The sequence below is a fragment of the Siphateles boraxobius genome, unplaced genomic scaffold, assembly GCF_051911475.1.
Source record: "Siphateles boraxobius isolate OS27281-9 unplaced genomic scaffold, OSU_SipBor_1 7, whole genome shotgun sequence".
In the NCBI taxonomy this organism is placed as follows: Eukaryota; Metazoa; Chordata; class Actinopteri; order Cypriniformes; family Leuciscidae; genus Siphateles; species Siphateles boraxobius.
Window position 1 is genome coordinate 642,390 of NW_027509197.1, and position 26,991 is coordinate 669,380.

At 39.0% G+C, this 26,991-nt stretch overlaps 1 protein-coding gene across 3 annotated transcripts in view; it reads left to right on the forward strand.

Moving 5' to 3' along the window:
* The window catches only part of dync1i2a (dynein, cytoplasmic 1, intermediate chain 2a), a 48,570-nt gene that overhangs the window by 4,728 nt on the left and 16,851 nt on the right, over positions 1-26,991 (forward strand). For all 3 annotated transcript variants that reach the window (XM_077217048.1, XM_077217049.1, XM_077217047.1), the window contains exons 4-9: positions 739-829; positions 7,439-7,554; positions 20,955-21,041; positions 23,640-23,802; positions 23,881-23,980; positions 24,570-24,695. In XM_077217048.1, coding sequence (XP_077073163.1) covers positions 739-829; positions 7,439-7,554; positions 20,955-21,041; positions 23,640-23,802; positions 23,881-23,980; positions 24,570-24,695 — 683 coding nt within the window. The remainder of the gene's footprint in view (positions 1-738; positions 830-7,438; positions 7,555-20,954; positions 21,042-23,639; positions 23,803-23,880; positions 23,981-24,569; positions 24,696-26,991) is intronic.

Below are 26,991 nucleotides of genomic sequence, written 5' to 3' on the forward strand. Positions count from 1 at the left end.
AAAAAACATGGATAAAAGGAAAAAATAAATATAAATAACACATGCACTGATCAATAAAGGGTTGGGTCATAGAAAAATATATTGTTTAGACTTTTCAGAAATAGTAAGTTGCAACACAGAGATATAGGACATATTTGGAAGTCTTCTTTCTCTTTTTGTAATACATCCTGAGTCAGAGAGATATAGGATCCCCAATTTTGTCACACAGATTCCTATGAAGATTACTTAATTTCGGCCCTGGAATTATACTGTACGAATTTAAATGTGACTGCATCCAAATATTTCAAATCTGTCTCTGCAAGACTATGTGCACTTTACAAGTTCCTATGAGTGTTTCCAGCAGATGAAGACACCCAGTGTAGTGTGCATGATTGATTGAACACAAGGGGGCAGAAGTGCACCACAGTAGTTTTGAGTGTCTCTCTCTGCAATTTCATCAAGCACTTACATTTTCTGTATCTGAACTTTTCATTTTCATTAAGAATATTGTTCAAATGGAATAGAAACACTAATAATCATTCAACAGATATCTATATCCATTATTAAACAATTCTGTTTGTAATTAGTTGAAATTAAACATTTTTTTTAATTATTGTTATTATTTTTAGTGTGTAGTATTACATACATCCACTAAAAACCACCAAAACACCAGTTTATTAAAAGACATTGAGCAAAAATATATTTTAATGAACTGACTTTAATGAAAAAGTATGTTTATTTCTTTTGCTCTGTCTTTAGTTTCTGCACCCATGTCTCCCACGGCCAAATCTGTGGGAACACCAAGTGAGGCAGGGAGCCAAGACTCGGGAGAAGGAGCCACCGGACCAAGGTATTATCTCTCTCTCTATATATATAATATATATATGTATACATCATCATACATGTAGTAGCGGAGAGGTGTGTGGCTTTAATATTGCATGAAGGACAGACCGTCAGGGAAAGGCTTGTTGTACTAGTGTTGTGTCGGTGTTGTGCAGGTCTAAACAGGTTCTGCTGAATACATCTGTCATTGGCTGTTTTCAGCTGGAACTTAAAAGACAATTTACTGCTGGAAAATCCCTGAGAAGAGCGAAGGAAAACATGAAAACATTAGCTTTGTTCTCTAACACCTAGTCTGCGTTTGAGAGCATCATAGATGTGCTCTTAGTGCAAAAGCTGTTCCAAAATGATGATGATGATGCGGCCTTCTAAGCCATATTCTAAAGGAGAATCGTATCTAAAGAGAAGGCTATCCCAGAATGCACTGCAGGGCTGCAATGACGATGTGTTTTTGTAGGCCAATTAGAAAGTTTGACATAACTTGTAATTTTAACCCTTTGCCTGTAATGTTGCTCAGCCGTACATTATATCTGTTAGGTGACAACTGTGAATTACCAGTACCAGATTCTAGTTTAGGGTTAAAAAACCAATCTGGTGGTAAAACAATATTGCCACTTTATTATTGATAGTCAAAATAGAGGGGACACTGGAAAACATTCTGGAGTGGGAATATGCGATCTCTATTCCCTGATGACACTGGCTAGAATCGAACACGCATTTCCCACAATGCTTTTCTGAGGCACATGAGCTAAGCACTAGGCCATGGCTCCAGCTAGTAAAACAATATGAATATAGAAATGTTATAGATTTTTATGCTGGAATAAGACCTGTGGGAGCAGTGAAGAGTCGCCGGGTAGAGCGTTTAACCCCTGAATACTGCAGAAGTTCTCTCTCTCACACACACACACACACACACACACACACATAGATGCCCCCAGGGCTCCGTGTCCACTCATATCCCGCACCACTTCACCACTTCCTACACACATGCAGGTCATGTTACCGACTGCACACACACATCCTCCCTCATCACAGTCATACTCCCTCTTATGCACTCATGACCACACACAGCCTCAGGTTGTGCTTCCGCTGATGTGGGTCGGTTTAATGTCAGGATCTGTAAGGATTTCACTGCCTTTTTAAAGTCAGCATGAAATAAAATGAACCCTATCTGTTTTCTAAATGCATATTATAGCTATGCATTTATTGTGAACCATTCATTGATGCATATTTCTTTTCCTTTTTTTATATGCTTTGACCTCATAATGTTTAATCAAAATGCCATGACTGGACCTTCCAGTAAAAACAACAGACTTCTTTCTGGTGATGAATGCAGGATTTCTCCAATCATTCAGGCCCTGTTTACAGCTGGTATTAAGATGCGTTTTGGTCGATCGGATCACAAGTGTTCGTCGCTAAATACAGGAGTAAACGGGTCTAAAACGTTTTGAGCTTGCCCACTTTCAACCACTTCCAGAGGTAGTAGAAAACGCATTCGACCGGATTGCTTTCGTAGTGTAAACACTCATGTGATCGAATGTGAACTAATTAGAAGAGCTCTATGAGAAGAGCTCTAGACAGACAGGGTTTAAACTTTGTCGACTGAGAAGAGAAAAAATGTACCAAACAAAATGTTCTCTCACCATTCCTGATTTCTAACACACACTCACAGCGTTCGGCTAGTCTTGAGCAGAAACTAAAGCTGATGCTCTCCGCATGTTTTTCCGTCGTCTCTGGTTGTGTTCATATGTAAATTGCGTGAGCTTATTTCATCATATATTAATATGTGATGTGTTCTTTGCTCTCAATTACAAAATAAACACATCAAAATTACAGCGGTCCGCTCCGGTCCAGAGACACGACAGCACAGAGCGTATCATATCTCAAAGCCACACGCTACCTATTTTGTCATCGCCACAGACTAACGGTGTTTATCAGCTGGATAAAACCTTTCCGTAAAGTTCACTTTGGCAAGCTGTTTCAAACTTCAGAAACGAACTCCAAAAAAGTTAGTTTTGGCCTGAATTTATCCAAAATTACGTCACGCCAGTTTGTTTTCCGATTTCACTTGAAGTATATCGGGGCCTTAATGAAGTGTAGAAATCACAACACAATGTCTTTTTCTATCAAAAATGGCCAAAAGTAATCTCTAGATTCGCATCAGTCTGTTGTTCTTTGAGAGATGAAGGCTTTTTCATGCCCCACTGTCTTAATAGAAGAAAGCAAAGACTTTAGTTCAGACTCTGCACTGGTGCTCAGCTATCGAACACAACACATTACACACCAGCTACATTTACAACAGTGAAGAGATTTTTCATGAATAGCTATAGAATATTTGTATACGTTTTTTTTTAATATTTCATCATATTGTAAAAACTTCTTGTGCTACTTTTATTTTTGGCTTGTGTCACTCCCTCTTATTTTTAACTGCCATATAGTAAGAATATCCTGTTTAACTCAGAGGGAAAAAGATGGCAGATTTCATTCTTTTCATGTTGACTTTAAAATGAACCATACTCAGAGCTCCTGAAATGGTCTAAGTTTAGAGAGACTAAAACTAACCAATTGTGACAACCCCAAATCTGCACAGACCTTACTAAAGACAATTATTTCGGTGACAGACAGCTTTTTGGCCGAACATTGCACAAATTTAGTGACCAAGTAATATGCACTACTGTATCTGGTCACATGAAACGTGATTTTAATGGCATTTCTAGTATTTAATTAAAATTCTCGTATTTATGGTAAATCTATGATGGTGTCATTTAAGGTATATGGGATTTTCTCAAATGATTGTGATCATCAGGTGATTATGTAATAACTGATGTGTCTGGCACTGTCCTGGAGGAGTGCGGTGTGTCTCCTGGACATCAGAACAGAAGATTTTCTTTAGAAACATAGAACTACATGGACATCTGTTTCTGTTTCTGTGTTTGTGGTGTGTGTGTGTGTGTATAGAAGCTTTTCTGCTTGTGTTTCTCAACTGCTCTGAAATGTCGTAACATTGTGTTTTTCTATAACACCCTCTCTGTCTCTTTCTGTAACGCTGACACTAACAGGACTCTGCACTGGGACTGTGACCCCTCTACTCTTCTGCTTCACTCTGAGCTGGGGTACTGCACACTTTCTGCTCTTTCTCCTTCACTCTTTCAACCCTGTAGAGGAGAGCATGAGCAGGGATTCACACTGTGCACTGTAGTTCAACGGCAGGAGAGCGAGATGTTGTAAATGCCACACAGATGTGCATGTAAATGTAACCAGACTTATAAAGTGAGCACAGTGATTTCCAGAGGACATTTAGGATATTCATTTACACCTGTATGAACATCTGGGAGTGATTCTGTGAGTTTGGTGCATGTTGATGACACTACAGGAAATAGTTTGGACACACTTATTTGTATTTATTCATTAATGCTAGTATTTTTACCCCTGGTTTCACAAATATGGGTTAAGCCTAGTCCCGGACTAAAATGCATGCTTGAGCTGTTAACTGAAAGCAAATTGAACTGGCATATCTTGAAATGTATATAAAATAAATAATATATGAGTTCCACTGTTTTGTCTCGAGATGAACACCAGTAATGTTTTTTCTAAGGCATGCTTATAAAAGCTACTTAAATATCCTAATACATCTAAGGCCTTATCCTGGACTGTCTGTGAAACCATATACAGGTCCTTCTCAAAAAATTTGCATATTGTGATAAAGTTCATTAATTTCCATAATGTAATGATAAAAATTAAACTTTCATATATTTTAGATTCATTGCACACCAACTAAAATATTTCAGGTCTTTTATTGTTTTAATACTGATGATTTTGGCATACAGCTCATGAAAACCCAAAATTCCTATCTCAAAAAATTAGCATATCATGAAAAGGTTCTCTAAACGAGCTATTAACCTAATCATCCGAATCAACTAATTAACTCTAAACACCTGCAAATTCCTGAGGCTTTTAAAAACTCCCAGCCTGTTTCATTACTCAAAACCGCAATCATGGGTAAGACTGCCGACCTGACTGCTGTCCAGAAGGCCATCATTGACACCCTCAAGCAAGAGGGTAAGACACAGAAAGAAATTTCTGAACAAATAGGCTGTTCCCAGAGTGCTGTATCAAGGCACCTCAGTGGGAAGTCTGTGGAAAGGAAAAAGTGTGGCAAAAAACGCTGCACAACGAGAAGAGGTGACCGGACCCTGAGGAAGATTGTGGAGAAGGACCGATTCCAGATCTTGGGGACCTGCGGAAGCAGTGGACTGAGTCTGGAGTAGAAACATCCAGAGCCACCGTGCACAGGCGTGTGCAGGAAATGGGCTACAGGTTCTGCATTCCCCAGGTCAAGCCACTTTTGAACCAGAAACAGCGGCAGACGCGCCTGACCTGGGCTACAGAGAAGCAGCACTGGAGTACCCACAGTCAGTGATGGTCTGGGGTGCCATGTCAGCTGCTGGTGTTGGTCCACTGTGTTTTATCAAGGGCAGGGTCAATGCAGATAGCTATCAGGAGATTTTGGAGCACTTCATGCTTCCATCTGCTGAAAAGCTTTATGGAGATGAAGATTTCATTTTTCAGCACGACCTGGCACCTGCTCACAGTGCCAAAACCACTGGTAAATGGTTTACTGACCATGGTATTACTGTGCTCAATTGGCCTGCCAACTCTCCTGACCTGAACCCCATAGAGAATCTGTGGGATATTGTGAAGAGAAAGTTGAGAGACGCAAGACCCAACACTCTGGATGAGCTTAAGGCCGCTATCGAAGCATCCTGGGCCTCCATAACACCTCAGCAGTGCCACAGGCTGATTGCCTCCATGCCACGCCGCAATTTCTTTCTGTGTCTTACCCTCTTGCTTGAGGGTGTCAATGATGGCCTTCTGGACAGCAGTCAGGTCGGCAGTCTTACCCATGATTGCGGTTTTGAGTAATGAAACAGGCTGGGAGTTTTTAAAAGCCTCAGGAATCTTTTGCAGGTGTTTAGAGTTAATTAGTTGATTCAGATGATTAGGTGAATAGCTCGTTTAGAGAACCTTTTCATGATATGCTAATTTTTTGAGATAGGAATTTTGGGTTTTCATGAGCTGTATGCCAAAATCATCAGTATTAAAACAATAAAAGACCTGAAATATTTTAGTTGGTGTGCAATGAATCTAAAATATATGAAAGTTTCATTTTTATCATTACATTATGGAAAATAATTAACTCTATCACAATATGCAAATTTTTTGAGAAGGACCTGTATATATATATATATATATATATATATATATATATATATATATATATATATACAACTTTTCCATTCAAATTAATTAATTAATAATAAAAATAATTAATATGGTTTTTGCTTTGTTTGAAATTCATTTATATACCAGTGAAAAGGTCATTTTTAGAGACCATGAGTAACAAATTTAGTCAAGTGTGTCCACATTTTTGATTTTTTTTTTTCATGTCAGAATGTTACATGCATTTACAGTCACCTATAAATGTGGTAGGGGTGATTGGGTCACAATGCTTTTCTTAGGCCCTGTTTACACCTGTTATTAAGATGCGTTTTAGTCGATCACAAGTAGACGAGGGAGACACATTCCCGTTTACTGGTGTTTTAATCCGTCTCTTTTGTCCACTTTCAAACCACTTCTGTCCTGATTTCTTCGAGGTGAGGGTCTATGGGCGGGTAAAAACTTTTGATCTAATGGACAAAAATAAGCTTGTGTAATTTACATATGAACGCACACGGAGTTGACGGAAAAACATGCGGAGATCATCAGCTTTAGTTTCATCTCAAGACCAGTCAAACGCTGTGAGTGTGTGTTAGAAATCAGGAATGGTGAGAGAACATTGTGTTTGGTACGTTTTTCCTCAAACTCGGGTCTTCCAAGTTTAAATCCCGTCCGTCTAGAGTTCTTCTCATAATGTTACTCATTACATCAGTAGACGGAGAGGTTTGTGGCTGTTTGAACACATTCGATCACATGAGCGTTTACACTACGAAAGCAATCCGGTCGAATGTGTTTCTACGATCTCTGGAAGTGGTTGAAAGTGGACAAGCAAAAGTTTTAGACCCGTTTACTCCTGTATTTATCATCGTCCACCTGTGATCCGATCGACCAAAACGCATCTCGAGACTCACTGGACCCGTTTACACCGGTACTGTGATTAGTGCTGTTCACTTATCATCAGATCAGCTGAGAGGGCTGTTACTAGGTGGAAATGAGGCTTTAAAGGATAAATTTGCTGAATTTTAACAATGTTTTGATTTGTTACAATTTCGGTAGTTGTAAAAATACAACTGAAACTGGACTTTTATTAAAACTACAAATTGAACTTCTGCAATGTTGTATTCCTGCCCACGGACAATCGGATCAACAGAAGGGTGGCGCCAAAATCAAAAGTGCATTATGAGTGTTTTTGGCAAAAGGGAACAGGCCTTTTTATCTGTTTTCTCTAGCAATGTAGCATCAAGTAAAAAAAAGAAAAGAAAAAAAAGACAGCAGTAGAAAAAAGACTTTCTACTACATAGACAGCAACATTATATTAAAAGCCTGTGTGAATTGTTATATGTTTGAGCAGTGTGTGCAAAGTTCCTCCGTATGATTTGTGTGTGTTTGTGCGCTCTCCCAGACGTGGTCCTCTGAAGTTGGCAATGGCGAAGACGACCCACGTGGATTTCCCACCCAAAGAGGTGGTGTCCTATACCAAGGAGACGCAGACGCCCACCACGACACAGCAGAAAGAGGGTACGCTTGATCATGCACATGAAGGACTAATACCATTCAAAATAGGGCTGTAACGATACACCAAACCCACGATTCGATTCGTATCACGATTTTTGACCCACGATTCGATTCGTATCGCGATTCTATCACGGGGGCGGGGCTTGAGGGGGCGGGGCTTGTGGTGAAAAAAAGAGATTTTGAGAGAAGAAAAAAAATACCGGTATTTTTATTAAATAACATTAGGAAAAACCTGTATAATCTAAACACCAAAGAACAATAATAACTATGCAAATTATTATACTATACGGCAGTGTAGGCTGCTGCTTTTGGGCTGTGCTCTGTACTCCAACTAAATTGATTTCGGGATGGTGCCGTAATATGCATCTGCATGTTGGACGTGTTGCCGGTCAATTGAGGATTAATTTAATGCACTTTCTGAGAATTTATATTTCAAGTTTTGGCTGCAAATTTCACGTCCATAATGCTGAAATTGCCAAATTTTAAATAATTTATCCTCAACTAGTTTTGTGGTGTAGGTCTACGTAGGCTATTTTATAATGTTAACTTCAAATAATACTAATAGTAATTTAAAGATGTGGTAGTTCTCATGGGCCTGAGGGGAGGGGAGGGGGGGAGGAGGGGGGGGGGATCCCCCCTTTAGATGATTCTCATGGGGGGGATTTTTTTTGTTTGAGGGGAGAAAGGGGGGGCATTTTTTCCAAACAAAATTATTACATTTATCTTGCCTAAATGTTTGCGCTCATTGCATTTTTACAATGGGGTAATAGCCTATTGTTGTTAAGAATTTACACATCACAAGGAAGCTTGATTTAAATTGTTTAATTAAATTGAAAAAAGTAGCACAAATAAATACAATAGAATAAAGATACAAATAAAGACAATTAAAGAGAAAAGTTTTTGAATAGGTCTAACACTAGTATTTATATACAGATACTGAATAAAGTAATCAAATGGAAAATAACACTGGGTAGTATTTTAGTCCTGAATAAATTAAATACATAGGCTATTAATCCTGATTCCTTTAACTTAAAGCCATCTTTTGTTGTTTTGACAACAAAATTAATGACAGACACATATGGCTGCCGTCACTTTAAGAGCTAGTGCACGGATCCTGTGTTCATTATACTGGCATGCGTTTTATGTTTATTAAAGACAAAACCGACTATAGCCTATTTAGAGTATAGCCTACTCACAAAGACCGAAATTGACAATTTTGCGTGTTAAAGCAATATAATCCGCGAAAAATAGTTACTAGCCAGCTGTTTTTGAGGCGGATTTTCTATGAATGTGCGCATAGAAAATAATCTCAGAGAGCGCGCGAGCACTGATTAGTTTAAAATCGCTTGAATGTTTAAACTGGTAAGACTTAAAAAGACTTCAGTCACGATGCACTGCTGGCCCGATTGTGCAAGTGAATATTCCGTCATGTCCCGACCTTACAGTCTATGGTCCCGACTCCAAAACGCGAGTGTGTATTATCGCCGCAGCGCTTGATGCCTGCCTTGCACAAAACATTATGAGAAGAGATAGAAGACGCGCGGCACCGCTGAACACTCCCGCTGTTTGTGAAATTGCGTCTGGAAGATAGTTGTTAAAAGAATGATTTTATTTTATTATCTGTGTGGATTACGATTGCGGGAATTTCCCACATTATAAATGGGAGACCTGCGGGAATGATTAGAATTATGCGCAATACCCGCGCCGAAATTCGAGCCCTGGTTCTGGACAGGAAGGATAACTCTGGGAGTTGGAAGGGGTGTGATCGCGATTCTGCCTTCTCACATCGCGATACAGGATCGTGGACCTGAGTATCGCGATTTCGATTTTATATCGCGTATCGTTACAGCCCTAATTCAAAACATTCATTTTTTATGTTATGGCCAGTAAACAAAGCAATTTCTGATATTGTTATACATTTAAAACACACACACACACACACACACACACACACACACACACACACACACACACACACACACACACACACACACACACACACACACACACACACACACACACACACACACACACACACACACACACACACACACACAGTTTTACATGCTGCTGTGGAATGTACTACCATAGTAATAACAGTAAATAATGCATAATTATGTGCAACTAACCCTAAACCAAACCCTATAGTAATCACTTTCAAAATGATATTTTCCAGCTGATAAAAATACTGACAGCCAATCTGAATCCACCCAACTTTAAAGAGCTTGTACATTTGAAACGGCAGACAACAAAACTACTCTTGCTCTGCTCTGATTGGTCAGATGACCCAGTCTGTTGTGATTGGTCCACTCCGCTCTGATTGGTCAGATGACCCAGTCTGTTGTGATTGGTCTACTCCGCTCTGATTGGTCAACCACTTACAGTGTGTGGGGAACGAAATGTCCATTATCTGAATTTCAGCTCTGGATCTTCCTCAGCACTTGATGGACAGTGATGCAAACCGTAATGATGGCATTGGTTTTTCCGGGGGTTTTTTTCTCTCGCAAGTCCTCATCCTTTTAAAAGTGCATCAAAGTGGATTTGCTTCCACAGCGCAGAAAAAAGCGTCTTCTCGACATGAACAACACAAATCAAACTCTTCCAGCTACAACTACAGTGTTTGAGGCAGTATATGTTATTCCTGGGCAGCCAATGAAGACCTTAGATTGGCATTATCCGAATGTGTTACAAACCTACGTAAGAAGTAAGACGGTAAATAAAAAGACTGCAGTTCAGAATGTTTTTCTTTTTCTTTTTGGGAGTCAATAACTCCATTTATCTGTACTTTGATCTCGGCAGACCTTTTACATTCACAAACAGCGACATTACATGCTACATGAAAGGAAATATGTGAAAAGGCATAATGGGGCACTTTAATGCTCCAAGTGAACATAGTAATTGGCCAATGCTGATAATCTCAAAACGCCATTAGTCTATCACTAATTTAGAGCATAGATCACAAAACAGTATACTATATTTCCTTTAAAATCTGTTATAGAAACTGAATTTACGGTTTGAAATCAACAAATAAACTAATGCAAATAATCAAAATCCAGTAGTTAATAAAGAATAAAGCAGTATTGGTTGTTATGATTGTGGTCAGATTGATGATTGACACATGTCAGTCATAGGAGAAGGCTTCTGAGGGTTACTGCATTTGCACCCAGAGTTAGAGCGCAAGCCTATGATCTGAGAGCTATTCAGAGATGTGTGTGTGTGTGTGAGAGAGACATCAGAATTGTGGGACCCTTTTTGGAAATGATCTGACCGTAGTGAACATGGAGATGAAAGCCGAGGGAAAATTGCAGAGACTCGAGAAACATAAGATGTCAAGGCAAGATTAAACACACACACACACACACACACACACACACACACACACACACACACACACACACACACACACACACACACACACACACACACACACACACACACACACACACACATTCGTTTACAGAGACAGAACGAGAGGGGCACAGGAAATGAGCAGTAGGTTAGTGGAGATATCGGAGTGTGTGTGTGTGTCCAAAAAAGGCAGGTTAGGATTTGTGTAATTGCAGTTGTGCCCTTTCATGTGGCCGTTCCAGCATGTGTGTGACCGGCCCACTCATGACAAATACACAAGATCACTGCTTTGCCGTGTGTGTGTGTGTGTGTGTGTGTGTGTGTGTGTGTGTGTGTGTGTGTGTGTGTGTGTGTGTGTGTGTGATCTTTGAGATGTTTATTCAGTTGATGTTTTTTCAGGAGATAATGAAAGAACATTTTAATGAAAGCCCTTTTAGGGATCTATTTTTAGGGATATCATGACTATATAATTATTGGACAATTAAATTGCCATTTGTCTGATTAGGCTGATCATTGTTCCAGATATTATCAGGGATACTCTTTTATTTTTTACTATTCTTACAGTTAACTTACTTTGTTACAGAATATTTTAGTTAAATATGTTGAATTGGAAGCACTATTATTAAAAAAAAAATAAACTAAAACAAACTAAACTAAAAATAAAATTAAATAATTTAATAAATTAACCCTAAATAGCAATATTAAAAACTAACAAAATAACAAGATACAAAAAAAAAAAATCTAAAAGTTAAACTAAAAATATAAAAATCAAAGGTAAAACTGAAATTACACTGTCTATAACCGCTTTGAGACAGATAATGTAATATATATGAGAAATTAATGTGTATTCAGCCAGGATACATTAAACTGATCAAAAGTGAGAGTAAAGACTTTTACTTTTAAAAACATAAAGCAGCACAATTGTTTTCTAATTTGATAATAATAAGAAATTACGGATCATGTGACACTGAATACTGGAGTAATTATGCTTTGAAATTCAGCTTTGATCACAGGAATTACATTTTAAAATATATTCTAATAGAAAACAGTTATTTTAAATTGTAATATATTTCGTAACATTACTGTTTTTACTGTGCATTTATTTGATCATAAATGGTATTTTTTTTAAGCATAATAGACTTCTTTAAACGGGTCATCGGATGCAAACTGTTTTTGAGGAGATAAAAAGGGTGTTTTACACAACCATTGAGGAATTTAACCAAAGTAAGTTACAAACTTTACATGAAGACCCTAAAGAATCATACCAACTTGTGGAAAATGGGCATCCGATGACAGTAACGTATGTATGTAGATAAAAATTGCTGTTTATTACTTGTTAATGTTATGTATCAGTACAATTAAATATTCCTCCTGTCCCTTTAGTGAGAAATTAATATAGATATATTTTCATAGCTTTTTACTGTATTTTACTTCTTGCATTCATTATTACTTGTACTCGAGTATATTTGGCTACAATGTCTGTTTGGATGATAGGATGCTACCTCGAATTGGGGAAAAAATCATATATATTTTAAAGCTATTTCAGAGCAATTACATAAAGATCATATCACGACACATATCAAATATCGTAAAAAGTCTGAAAAGATATCGAGCTATAATGTTTTTCTTCCCGTCTGTATCGCTGAGCCTCATCCCACTGCGTATTGAAAGTGTTAGATAAGACTTATCTGCAGACTGTCCAACAGCTCTCCTCACAACACACACACACACACACACACACACACACGCGCACACACACCCCATCTCTCCTTCCATTCCTGCCAATGTATAATCATTTCATCAACTCTCACGCTCTCTTCTGTCTCTCCTCCAGCACATAACAAATCACTCTGGGTGACATTGTGAGGTTTTCCCATCTCTCTCTCTCTCTCTCTCTCTCTCTCTCTCTCTCTCTCTCTCTCTCTCTCTCTGATGGAGTGGTTTGAGGTAAAGAGGCATGTGGGGCTGTTAAAGGCTCAGCTCTGCGTAGGTCAGGAGGTGTGTGTGGACGTTACTGTGCCCAGCGGGACATAAGGTTGTCAGTGCTGTGTTCGAGTGCTAGATACGGTTACATTCACACACATTCAGTGCGATCTGTAAATTAACTGACTGTCTTAAATTTTCAAGACTCACACCTGCATTGCGAGAGCGAGTTGCTAAATTAGCAGAGAGTGAGTAGAACCACACTGGGAAAAACTAGTTGTCTGTGACATCTTACAGTGCGATAGCTGCCGTTTTGTTGCATGTGCTTGAATTGTTGCATGTTATTCATGTTCAATATGACCTGATATGACCAATGTCTGAAGGTTTTAGATCCAGATGCTGTTTTTCAGTGGTGCTTCATCTTGGTGCGCATTAAAAAAGCTGTAGATGTGTGGACGGAAAACACTTCCATCACTGCCCGATCCACAGCTCTGCTTGCTTCAGCACCAGGGGTTGTGAGAGCATGAAATTGAATTAAATATGATTGTTTTAATTGCCCGTGTGCTCACGGGAGGGTTAATATCCCGTGGTAATCACAAGGATCCTCTCATATGGAGAGCATCTCTCTTAAAGTGAGGAACCCTCAGCCTAGCTCTTCACTGATCCCAGCATCTCCAAATGAATACTATTGTCCATCATCTCCTAAATACACTTAGTTCATCATTTATCAGCTATCAGTCAATGACACCGGAATTACGACATTGATCATAGGGATAATAAATCCCCTGCTTTGCTCATTTTCTTTTCAGTTTGTGTCTTTCACAAACTTTTTGAGACAGAACTAATTTGGTAACTAGCTTTCTGTTGGTTGACGCGAAATAATCTGCATGGCCAACTTTAACCCGTTGTGAAATCTGCATAGGGAAATCTATATTTGATCTTTGAAAAATTCGAGATTTTTAAAACATTGGGGCATTAGAGGTGTATTTATTTATAATGTCTTTACAACCAAATTAATGAAATACAAGTTGACCAAAAATGTATGCACCTCTTGATGGAAATAGCATCACAACATTTATTGGTCAACATCAATTTTTGGTCAAGATCTAGTATTGACAATGCAAGAGTCCAGCACTCTGTAAAGTCTCCTCCAGCACATCTCAAAGCCTTTTAATGAATTTAACATCTAGACTCAGAGGAGATTCATGTGTGAAAATGATTCTTCATGCTCCTCACAACCATTCTTTCACAGTTTGAGTCTGATGAATCCTGACATAGTCATCCTGGAATATGGCCATGATGTGTCTTCCTACATGATTGTTTTAGAAATGAAAAGCTACACACTCCATCAATTAGGGCTAGAAGAACTTTTGCAAAACATATAACATGCTAGAAACATAATAATAACTGAAATAACGATCCATTCATAGACTATTATGTATTTGCCTAGCAACTTTTGCTTTTTCAGCCATATGTGAAATTCCAAATCCTGTGGATTCCTATTGAAATAACTGGATTTCGCCCACAAACATATGCTGAAAAAGGGTAAATGTGACATTAAATGTGACCTTAAGACATTAAAATCCAGGCCTGTGATGCCTAAAAGTGACTTTGAACATTGATCTTTGTTGATCTTCCCGTGTGAGCTCTAGGTGCACATCTCTTTTGGGTTTTTTCCAGGGGTAAAGCCAATCACAAACAACCCGTTCATTGAGTTTCGCAGAAGTCCCGTAGTCTTATTCACAGAGCTAAGGTTTGCTCGGTCCTCTTTCACAAGCACAAACAAGGAAGTCAGCGTTCGGAGAGTCTCTCTGTGTCCTCTTTTCTGCGGGCGTCCGACGGAGTCTGTGCACCTGCAGAGGACATCAAAGAGCATTAGTCTTGTTCTCGAACAACCTCTGACCCCATGGGGCGCTTGCATTAATACATTGTCCTTTGACAAAGCCTGCCGATTACCGGCCGCTCTCTTTCTCTCTCTGCTTATGCCCTCCCCCCTGCAAAAAAAGCTTTTATTTCTTGAGGGATACAAAAGCTATAATTGCTGCAGCTTTGAGATGAGGTGTCGATGGGAAGGGGATCTGCCATCAGGGTGAATTCTGTTAAATGTTTTTCTCTCTCTTTCTCTCTCTCCTCCTCTCTGTGGGGTCACCAGGATCACTTGCTTTTCTCCAAATGGGCATTTTTGCTGGCAGGTGCATTACACCCCTTATTTTCAGATTGTCTTTCCGCTGCTAATGCCTGGCAGGTTGATTGCTCGGGTCTGGCTGGCAGAGAAAGGTCCGCGCTGCGTTCGGGCCCCGGACTGAAAGACACTGATTACTGTTTTCCTCCAAGCCTGATTGAGGCCCTTGAAAGGAAAGATTTTAACCTTCTCCTCTCTCGTTCCTGAGTACGGGCCCGGCACGGCGAGATGGCCCGTGTCATCAGAACGACTCCATAAACTCATCAGAGCGAAACCCCCCGCCCCCCTCTCTCTTCAAACCCGGCCTTTCCAGAGAAAGCCGTGGACATGTTTCCGATGTAAAAGCTGACAGATGACATTATCATTTTGATTATTGCTGGAAAGGGCGATTCCGCTCACTATTGAAACAAGTTTTTCTGGTCATGCAAAACAGCATGCCATTAACATGGGCGTAACACAAAACCATCATTTTGATTATCGAATATGACTGTTTGTCGAGAAATTAAAGGGAATTCATTATTTTGGCTTTGTGTCATTAGGTGAGAATCTTTGAAGAATGGCATAGCCACTTTTATTTTCTATAATATGGAAACCAAAAGCAGTCCATTAGACTGATGTACTTAGTTGTAGCGCTATGTTCATAGTGTTCTGAGGTCAGAGCTTTGTGTGAGGAAAACATTGAAAGTCATTATTAACTGATAATATTCCCATTCAAAATTGTTCAAGAAGTCATTTTGACTAGAAAAATGGTTCCAGTGGTTCTCGTGTGTCGTGGCTAAATGGCATTTGATGCCTTATTTCATTTGACAGCCGTTGCGGAGGGGAGTATTTTCAGTGAATAATGACTTATTTTTCATTCGGTTTCTCTCAGACAAGCTTGTCTTATGGTTTACTATAGACTAGGGCTACACGATTAATATCATTTTTTTTTACAAGTTTACAAAAAACTTGATCGGGACATCCCTAGTAATATTTTTTATTATGTTCAAGACTTTTATTTTGTAATAACAACAATATTATTATTTAATTATTTTTAAAAAAATTCAATCATGGGGTTTAAAATCACAGTTACAACATTCATCAGAAAAATGGCAAATTATTTGTATTTTTTTTGATATCCCAAAGTCTTGCAGCCTCATATGGACTACTTTTAATGGTATTTTTATGGTGGTTATATTTTTTCCATTTCAGAGCTTGACAGACCTGGCCCCATTTCCTTTTTTATTTGACTGAAAATATAATGTGGCTATAATAAGCTTCAGATATTCTCCTTTTCTCTTCCATGGTGGAAATAAAGTCATACGAGTTTGGAATGGCATGAAGGCAAATAAATGAAGTCTTTGGGAGCTATTCCTTTAAGGTCTTTTTAACATGTTTTTTTGCCCCTGAGCTTTTGCATTTGTTCAGGCGTCAGTAGTGATTATTGTCAGAGATGAGCTGTGTGTGTGTGGCTTACAGCTGGTCAGGGCAGCAGCTTCATTTAGCTGCTCATGTTTGGGGGTGAATAGCGGCCCATGGACCCCCTGCCGACTCTCTAATTGCATGAACTTGTGTATCCGGAGAGAGTCTTGACTAAAAGCAGTCAGGCAGAAACCCCTGTGCCATCCCAGTGCCACCACACACACACACACACACACACACACAATTGCAGCAAAACCATCTGCCTAATACACACAGCCAGCCGTCAGCTGTCTCAGCCACTGGCACCTGCTGCCCTGCGTGTGTCTATGGGATGCGCTGCTGAATAGTCCCTGTCTCAGTTACACCGGGAGTCTGTTGGACGGGCTGTAGGTTAAGACCTCTGTGATGGCGAAGACCTCTGTAGATTAGAGAGAAGACAGACTAGATACAATGTTTAAACACACACACACACACACACACACACACACACACACACACACACACACACACACACACACACACACACACACACACACACACACACACACACACACACACACACACACACACACACACACACACACACACACTCCAGGTTGTTCTTGAGCAAACAAGCAGTCCTGGACTTGGAATTTGGTGGCTGATTCACTTTGGTTTTTCCACGTATTCAATTGATAATGATCAGTACCAATGAAATTAAGCAAATCCTTCCACAGTCCTGGTTATTTTATGTTACGGGCATTCAGGGTGAAATTAACATCGATCACCTTTTAATTCTTTTAGCAAAATCACTTTTAGCAGTGATGGGTAATTTTATCTTATCTTAAATAAATTTATTGTATTTGTTCAATTTGAAGTATCAGTTACACTTAAAAATCTGCATCACATGTTTTGGAGCTACTTTATATAGTAGGGCTGTAGTCAAGACCACCTTTGTCCAGTCCAAGACAAGTCCAAGACCAGGACTAGTCGAGTCCAAGTCAAGACCAAGTCCAAAGAGGTTCAAGTACAAGACAAGACCAAGTCCAAAAAGGTTTGAGTCAGAGTCAAGACCGATTCCAGGACAGGAAAAAAAATTATTATGCATGACATTATCAAGACAATCATTTTGGGTTATTATTTGTTGATATAAAAGCAAAAACGGTGTCACAAAACCCAGGATTTTTAAGTATAGACATTCCCCTTGATATCATATAATATTCTAATCTAAAGAAAATAGAATGAGGACATATGGTGATACCTCATAATAGCAGTGTTTCACTGTGGATCTGTAAGACGCACACTTTCACTTCCAGATAGCCCCCCATCACAGGCCATTCTTGAGATTCGCCTTCGAGGGGCAGGCTTATCAATACACAGTTCTGCCGTTCGGTCTGTCCCTAGCACCCCGTACATTTACGAAGTGCATTGACGCGGCGCTTTCGCCCCTGAGACTCCAGGGAGTGCGCGTGCTGAATTATCTCGACAACTGGCTGGTGCTGGCGCAATCGCGGCTCACACCAGAGCAAATAAACGGCTTTTATGTGTGCTTACTGGGAACATAATGAAGACACCTGGACTCGTTTGAGACCAAAAGCCAATTTGGCAAGACCAGTGGCCGAGATCGAGACAAGTCCGGGTCCGAATACCAGCGTGTCCGAGGCAAGTCCGAGACCATAGAAAAACGTTCTCGATTCCGGACTCGAGTCCAAGGTCGGACTCGAGTACTACAGCCCTGTTATATAGTGTGTTATTTTTGAAATGGCAGATAAAATAGAGCATGTACTAACCTCTATGGTCGATCGGTAAAACTAAAAAGTAAATTTCCCACTCTGAATGCTCGAAAAAACATGGTTTAATCTGTGTCCTGTTTTTATAGGTCTGCTTTTTTAAAGGTATCTTGGACCAAGAATTTTTATTTTAGATTTCAATAACATTTATCGCTAGCGCTTTACAGTAGTCTCATTTATATAAACATTAATATGTTAACTAACATTATAAAACAATGAGAAACACATTTTTACAGCATTTATTGACCTTTATATGTTAATAAAAATGTTCGCGTAAGTTCATAAAGCATTAACATACAACTTTTGATATTTGTTCAATTGTATTAGTACATTTTGAAATTAATGTTGACTAAAATTAATAAACGGTGTAGAGGTATTTTGCATTGCTAGTTCATGTTAACGAAAGTAGTTAACTAATGTTAACAAATGAAACCTTATTGAAAAGTGTTACCCATTTATCACACTCTCTGACCCAAACATTTAAAAAGGCTACTGTTCCTTTAAGAGGTTGTTTACATATGTTAATGACCTCTGTAAAGATTGGCTGACTTAATGCAACAGTTCATATTCTCCTTTCGCCAAGTTGCTGAACAGTGAAAAGGTGTGGATATGTAAATGTGGGTGTGCTGAATTGTGCTGTTAAAAGTATACAATTTGAAAAAAATGCAGTGCTATAAAAGTTGTTTAACACCAATCAGAAACTTTCTCACTTCTAACCTCATTGAATATATACAGGTCCTTCTCAAAAAATTAGCATATTGTGATAAAGTTCATTATTTTCCATAATGTAATGATAAAAATTAAACTTTCATATATTTTAGAATCATTGCACACCAACTGAAATATTTCAGGTTTTTTATTGTTTTAATACTGATGATTTTGGCATACAGCTCATGAAAACCCAAAATTCCTATCTCAAAAAATTAGCATATCATGAAAAGGGTCTCTAAACGAGCTATTAACCTAATCATCTGAATCAACTAATTAACTCTAAACACCTGCAAAAGATTCCTGAGGCTTTTAAAAACTCCCAGCCTGTTTTATTACTCAAAACCGCAATCATGGGTAAGACTGCCGACCTGACTGCTGTCCAGAAGGCCATCATTGACACCCTCAAGCAAGAGGGTAAGACACAGAAAGAAATTTCTGAACAAATAGGCTGTTCCCAGAGTGCTGTATCAAGGCACCTCAGTGGGAAGTCTGTGGGAAGGAAAAAGTGTGGCAAAAAAAGCTGCACAACGAGAAGAGGTGACCGGACCCTGAGGAAGAGTGTGGAGAAGGACCGATTCCAGACCTTGGGGGACCTGCGGAAGCAGTGGACTGAGTCTGGAGTAGAAACATCCAGAGCCACCGTGCACAGGCGTGTACAGGAAATGGGCTACAGGTGCCGCATTCCCGGTCAAGCCACTTTTGAACCAGAAACAGCGGCAGAAGTGCCTGACCTGGGCTACAGAGAAGCAGCACTGGACTTCAGGCATTTTGGCATTTCCTTCTCCCCAGTCTTCCTCCAGACTTCCATCCAGGCACCTTGATTTCCGAATGACATGCAAAATTTGCTTTCATCCGAAAAAAGTACTTTGGACCACTGAGCAAAAGTCAGGTGCTGCTTCTCTGTAGCCCAGGTCAGGCGCTTCTGCCGCTGTTTCTGGTTCAAAAGTGGCTTGACCGGGAATGCGGCACCTGTAGCCCATTTCCTGCACACGCCTGTGCACGGTGCCTCTGGATGTTTCTACTCCAGACTCAGTCCACTGCTTCCGCAGGTCCCCCAAGGTCTGTAATCGGTCCTTCTCCACAATCTTCCTCAGGGTCCGGTCACCTCTTCTCGTTGTGCAGCGTTTTTTGCCACACTTTTTCCTTCCCACAGACTTCCCACTGAGGTGCCTTGATACAGCACTCTGGGAACAGCCTATTTGTTCAGAAATTGCTTTCTGTGTCTTACCCTCTTGCTTGAGGGTGTCAATGATGGCCTTCTGGACAGCAGTCAGGTCGCCAGTCTTACCCATGATTGCAGTTTTGAGTAATTAAACAGGCTGGGAGTTTTTAAAAGCCTCAGGAATCTTTTGCAGGTGTTTAGAGTTAATTAGTTGATTCAGATGATTAGGTTAATAGCTCGTTTAGAGACCCTTTTCATGATATGCTAATTTTTTGAGATAGGAATTTTGGGTTTTCATGAGCTGTATGCCAAAATCATCAGTATTAAAACAATAAAAGACCTGAAATATTTCAGTTGGTGTGCAATGAATCTAAAATATATGAAAGTTTAATTTTTATCATTACATTATGGAAAATAATGAACTTTATCTCAATATGCTAATTTTTTGAGAAGGATCTGTATAACCGGTAACTTGTTAGTTTAGGGTCCAATTCTCACTATTAACTAGTTGCTTATTAGCATGCATATTACTATGATATTGGCTGTTTATTAGTGCTTATAAAGCACATGTTAATGCTAGGGCTGGGCGATATGGGCGATAAAAAGAAATCCCCGATTTTTTCACAAAAAATCCGATTTACGATTTAAATCGATTTTTTTCTCTCCCTACTTAAAATCAATCTGCAGATGACAAAGAAATTGTTCAAAACAAGTTTTAACTTTATTTTGTTATAATATTCCCTTCTGGGATTTGATCTCGATTAAAGTGCAATTTTCATTTAAAAAAATCGGCGTAAACTACACATTCGGGGTAAAGTATTAACAGTGTAAAGCATGTATCCTTTAATAACACAGTACTGCAGCTCTGGTGTAAATGATCCTGATGTTTGTGATGTTACTATTGCAGAGGAAGATGAGGAGGAAGAGGCCCCAGCACCACAGCCAGAGGTCGAGGCAGAGAAAGAGGAACCAGTGGAGAAACCAGAAGAGGAAGGTAAAGTATTGAACGCATGTTTTATATGTTTCACTATAATATCCAAACACGGATATTTGTTGACATTATATTATTCCTGATTGAAGAAGAATATTCACATATGTTCTGACTTTGTCTATGAAAATTGGCAGTGGTTGTTGCTGAAATCAGATTTTTAGTATAATGTTGGTATATTAGACACACAACTTAAAGAACATAATGCAATGGGGAAAAACAGACCACTGAATTATGTACCATTTAATGCACACAATTTCAACTCCAAGTTATGGACATATTTCCACATTGAGTGTGTGTTAAATTTTCAATAGTTCAGTGGTTCAAAATACATTTTTCCACTTATGTGCACTGGAGTTAACCTGTGCAATGTATACTTGTGCTCAGACATTTAGACAACAATTAAGCATCTTGTTTGGCTCAAACCTGGAATAACAAGAATGAACCTGGAACATTTGTTAAAGGTATAGTTCACCCAAAAATGAAAATTAGCACATGATTTACTCACCCTCAAGTCACCCTATAGGATATACAGGTGCTGGTCATATGATTATAATATCATCAAAAAGTTGATTTATTTCAGTAATTCTATTCAAAAGGTGAATTTGGATATTATATTCATTCATTACACACAGACTGATATATTTCAAATGTTTATTTCATTTAATTGTGATGACTAAAACTAATGAAAATCCCAAATTCAATATATCCGAAAATTAGAATATTACTTAAGACCAATACAAAAAAAGGATTTTTAGAAATTTTGGCAAACTGAAAAGTATGAACATGAAAAGTATGAGCATGTAGAGCACTCAATACTTAGTTGGGGCTCCTTTTGCCTGAATTACTGCAGCAATGCGGCGTGGCATGGAGTCGATCAGTCTGTGGCACTGCTCAGGTGTTATGCGAGCCCAGGTTGCTCTGATAGTGGCCTTCAGCTCTTCTGCATTGTTGGGTCTGGCGTACCGCATCTTCCTCTTCACAATACCCCATAGATTTTCTATTGGATTAAGGTCAGGCGAGTTTGCTGGCCAATTAAGAACTGGGATACCATGGTCCTTAAACCAGGTACTGGTAGCTTTGGCACTGTGTGCAGGTGCCAAGTCCTGTTGTAAAATGAAATCTGCATCTCCATAAAGTTGGTCAGCAGCAGGAAGCATGATGTGCTCTAAAACTTCCTGGTAGACGGCTGCATTGCCCTTGGACCTCAGAAAACACAGTGGACCAACACCAGCAGATGACATGGCACCCCAAACCATCACTGACTGTGGAAACTTTACACTGGACTTCAAGCAATGTTGATTCTGTGCCTCTCCTCTCTTCCTCCAGACTCTGGGACCTTGATTTCCAAAGGAAATGCAAAATTTACTTTCATCAGAGAACATAACTTTGGACCACTCAGCAGCAGTCCAGTCCTTTTTGTCTTTAGTCCAGGCGAGAAGCTTCTGACACTGTGTCTTGTTCAAGAGTGGCTTGACACAAGGAATGCGACAGCTGAAACCCATGTCTTGCATATGTCTGTGCGTGGTGGTTCTTGAAGCACTGACTCCAGCTGCAGTCCACTCTTTGTGAATCTCCCCCACATTTTTGAATGGGTTTTGTTTCACAGTCCTCTCTAGGGTGCGGTTATCCCTATTGCTTGTACACTTTTTCTACCACATCTTTTCCTTCCCTTAGCCTCTCTATTAATGTGCTTGGACACAGAGCTCTGTGAACATCCAGCCTCTTTACCAATGACCCTTTGTGTCTTGCCCTCCTTGTGCAAGATGTCAATGGTCGTCTTTTGGACAGCTGTCAAGTCAGCAGTCTTTCCCATGATTGTGTAGCCTACAGAACTAGACTGAGAGACCATTTAAAGGCCTTTGCAGGTGTTTTGAGTTAATTAGCTGATTAGAGTATGGCACCCGGTGTCTTCAATATTGAACCTTTTCACAATATTCTAATTTTCTGAGATACTGATTTTGGGGTTTTCATTAGTTGTCAGTTATAATCATCAAAATTCTGTGTGTAATGAATGAATATAATATCCAAATTTCACTTTTTGAATGGAATTACTGAAATAAATCAACTTTTTGGGGATATTCTAATTATATGACCAGCACCTGTATGTACTGTATATGACATTCTTCTTTCAGACGAATACGAGTTATATAAAACAATGTCCTTCCAAGAATTATAATGGCAGTGAATTGCTTTTTCTGTTCAGAAGCTAGTTATTTTACTTTATAAAGTTTTAAATATGGATATTTTTCTCACACAAACGCATTGCTTCGCTTCAGAAGGCCTGTATTAACCCCTCGTTTGGGACACTTTTGTCATGGATAGATGCACTTTTATGGACTTCAAAACATTAACTGCCATTATAATGCTTGGAAGAGCCAGGACATGTTTTAATATAACTCCGATTGTATTCGTCTGAAAGAAGAAAGTCATATACATCTAGGATGATTTGAGGGTGACTAAATCGTGGGCAAATTTTCATTTTTGGGTGAACTATCCCTTTAATCATTAGAATCAAGAATTCAACTATTCTGATTTATAAATGGAATTAATTTCATCCAGTTACGCACCTTTCGTTTGTTCCCTGTCTGTTGGTGATTGTAGCGCCCCCTCATGAGCTGACAGAGGAGGAGAAGTTACAGATTCTGCACTCGGAGGAGTTCATGGAGTTTTTCGATCACAGCACACGCATCGTGGAGCGCGCTCTGTCCGAACGCGTGGATGTTTTCTTCGACTACAGCGGCCGTGACATGGAGGAGAAGGAGGGGTAACCATCAGCCCTAAAAAAAAAACATCACAGAGCAGCTCATATGCACTGTTTAATTTGAGATGTGTGTGTATCTAGTGAGATGCAGGCTGGGGCGAAACTGTCTCTTAACAGGCAGTTTGTTGATGACCGCTGGTCCAAACAGCGAGTGGTAACCTGTCTGGATTGGTCCCCACAGGTACGTGACCTCAAAACTGGACTTTATAAATCAAGCATGCATGCATACAGTACATACAATGATAATAATACATGAAATTAGGTGTTGATCAAGTTTAAATAAATTATACTTCTGATAAGTGATACAATATCGGATATAATATTCTGTAGAGCTGCTGCTTTACAGATTTAATTAAGATCATTACATAATTGATGAATTTGGAAACAATAGTTTTTTTTTCTGTGAATCTGCTTTGAAACAATCTATATTGTACGAGGCGCTATACAAATAAATGTGACTTGATATGAGTTGTCTACTACTTTAGTAGTCATACATGGTTTAAAATGCTGTGAGGTGAATAACTACTTTGGTAGCATTTATTTTGCATTTTAAATTATTATTATAAAAAAATATATTTTGTCCCTATGAAAATTTAGCTTTTTTTATGCATATTTGTAACAGTCAGCTTAAAAAAAGTTTAAATGTGTGTAGGTGGGCGGTTCTTTGCCAGAATGAGCTGTAATGTGGACCAGACTTTATGCCTGCAGTTCAAAAGTTGTCCTTAAATAGACAAAGGTTTTGTTTTCCTGACCTGTACACGTGTTCACAGTATCCAGAGTTGCTGGTCGCCTCTTACAACAACAATGAGGAAGTCGCACATGAGCCTGATGGAGTGGCTTTAGTCTGGAACATGAAATACAAGAAGGCCACACCGGAGTATGTCTTCCACTGTCAGGTATGCACACACACACACACACACACACACACACGCACACACACACACAGATGCACCTCCTGAAAACTCGATTTGGTACTCATGGAATTTGGTACTCATGTATTGTCTGATCGACAGTTTTCTGTTCATATTTCGTTAACGTTAATCAAACAACAAAAGAAAAAGAGAAAATCTTCCACTGCACTTGAATGAATAACTTTTGTAGCCTTAGGATTAATCTATATTTATATTTTTACACAGTATATATACATTTGATAACATTTAATTTCTGAAGTATTTTTGTATCTGATAGACCTGAAAAACTTGAAGCATTGTTTATTTCATTCGTATCTTTGTTCTGTTATTTTTTGTGTGTGTGTGCTGTTGCTTGTAATTTGTAATTTTACAATTTATAAAATCGTTGTGAAAATTCTAAAATTCGAATAAAACTTATTATTATCAGAATTAAAGGTTACATGGATCAGAAGTAGGGCTGCACGATAAATCGCAATTAACATGACATCGCGTTTAAACCGATTTGGCTTTTTGCGATTATTTTTAATGCGCAGCTTGTCATTGATGTCCGGCTCTGTAAACGCTGCTCCGTCTCAAACTCCGTCTGCGAGTTTGAGTCGCTTATAATGTGCATTTGAAAAAGCAACACACGCCAAACATCTTTCCAAACATGATAAGCATTTATGAACCTCTTATCCAACAAAAGACAACATTTAATAACATGATTTTTACTCCAAACTCACTTCATAACAACAGTTCAGCATCCATCTGTGAGATGACGTGGCTTCTTACACAGAATAAGGCACACAACATATTATTTCATAGTAATCTATTCAGTGATAAAGGCTATGTCGATTAGATTTGAAGTATAAATATACTTTATTATCATGAAAATCCCCAAACCCCAAGAAGACTTGAAGAACTCAGATAAACCGTATAATGTCGTAGTCGTGTGTTTATTAGTCATGTTTATTCAATCAAAGCATTTCAATCTTCTGTTTATTCAGCTTCAGATAGTATGATGCCCATAGAGTGCCGAAGTTATGACGTCACTTTGTAGGCCAAAACGTGGAAGTGAGTTAGCATTTTAGCACTTCCGGTTCCCTCGCCCTAAAGTCTATGGGTTTTTTGAAAGGGTTTTTGCTAAATCGCCTGAAATAAGGTCTCTGGTTAACAAAGCCTCTAAATATTTTCACGTTTTGATCTATGACATAAAACACACCAGTTATAACCTGCTTGTGGTTTTTTAAACTTTATTGTGTCTACTTGTGGTTTTTAAAACTTTATATAGGCTTCAAAATGTATACATTTTGGATTAACATGTAAAGATTATCTTGATAGACAAAACGTGTGAGGGTCACAACTCTTTGTTGAACACATCTTATTTTTTGCGATTTTCCAAAAGACTATGGGGAAAATGCATAGCTTTTTGATCGAGGGAACCCATGCGCCGCTAACTTCCGAGTTGTCCTACAAAGTGACGTCATAACTTCGGCACTCTATTGGGATTTCCTGGAATGATGTGTTATCTACTTCTGCAGGGCATATTTGGTGTGTCTGCGCGAGAGCGCCCTCTGTCTTACAGGTGGAGGAGCATTTACTGCTGATCACAGAGCCGTGCTTCACCGAGAAGCTGCGCATAAAATAATCGCAGCCTTTGCCAAGTCGCGTGCGGTTTCATTTTGATTAATTTTGCAGTCCTTATCACAAGCAGCAAAAACTATATTTTTGAAAATTTTGGCTGGGTAAGTAGAAAAACTGCTACATTTTTACTCTTTTACAGTGATTTCATAGACTTGTGTGATGTACAGACCCAAATTTAAACTGTTGTTCATTTACAAACTTGCCCTCTGCTGTAGACATTTAATTTCAATTCCACGTAATCAAACTTCCATGTTCAGTTTTTCATGCACACAGTGTTTGGCATCAACCTAGTGCAACATCTCAAAAGTCATGCTTAAATTGAACACAAGTGAGGCTGAGATTTGAGAACTGCAGTGAAGGGGAAGACTTTCAGTGAATACTGACTTAAAATTGAGTCACACAAAGCTATTGTATGTCTTTAGAAGACTTGAAATATTGTCTTATTGATTACTTTTATGTCCTTTTTGGAGTGACAGTTCTAGACATTGACTCATTGTATGGAATAAAAGCAGCACGTTAACATTCTGCGTAACGTCTACTTTTGAGACATGAAAGAAAGAAAGTCATAAAGGCTTAGAGCAACATGGGTGTGGGGGAATTTACATTAATGATTGAACTATTATTTTAAAGTCTCTGCACACACATGCGCATTCATGCA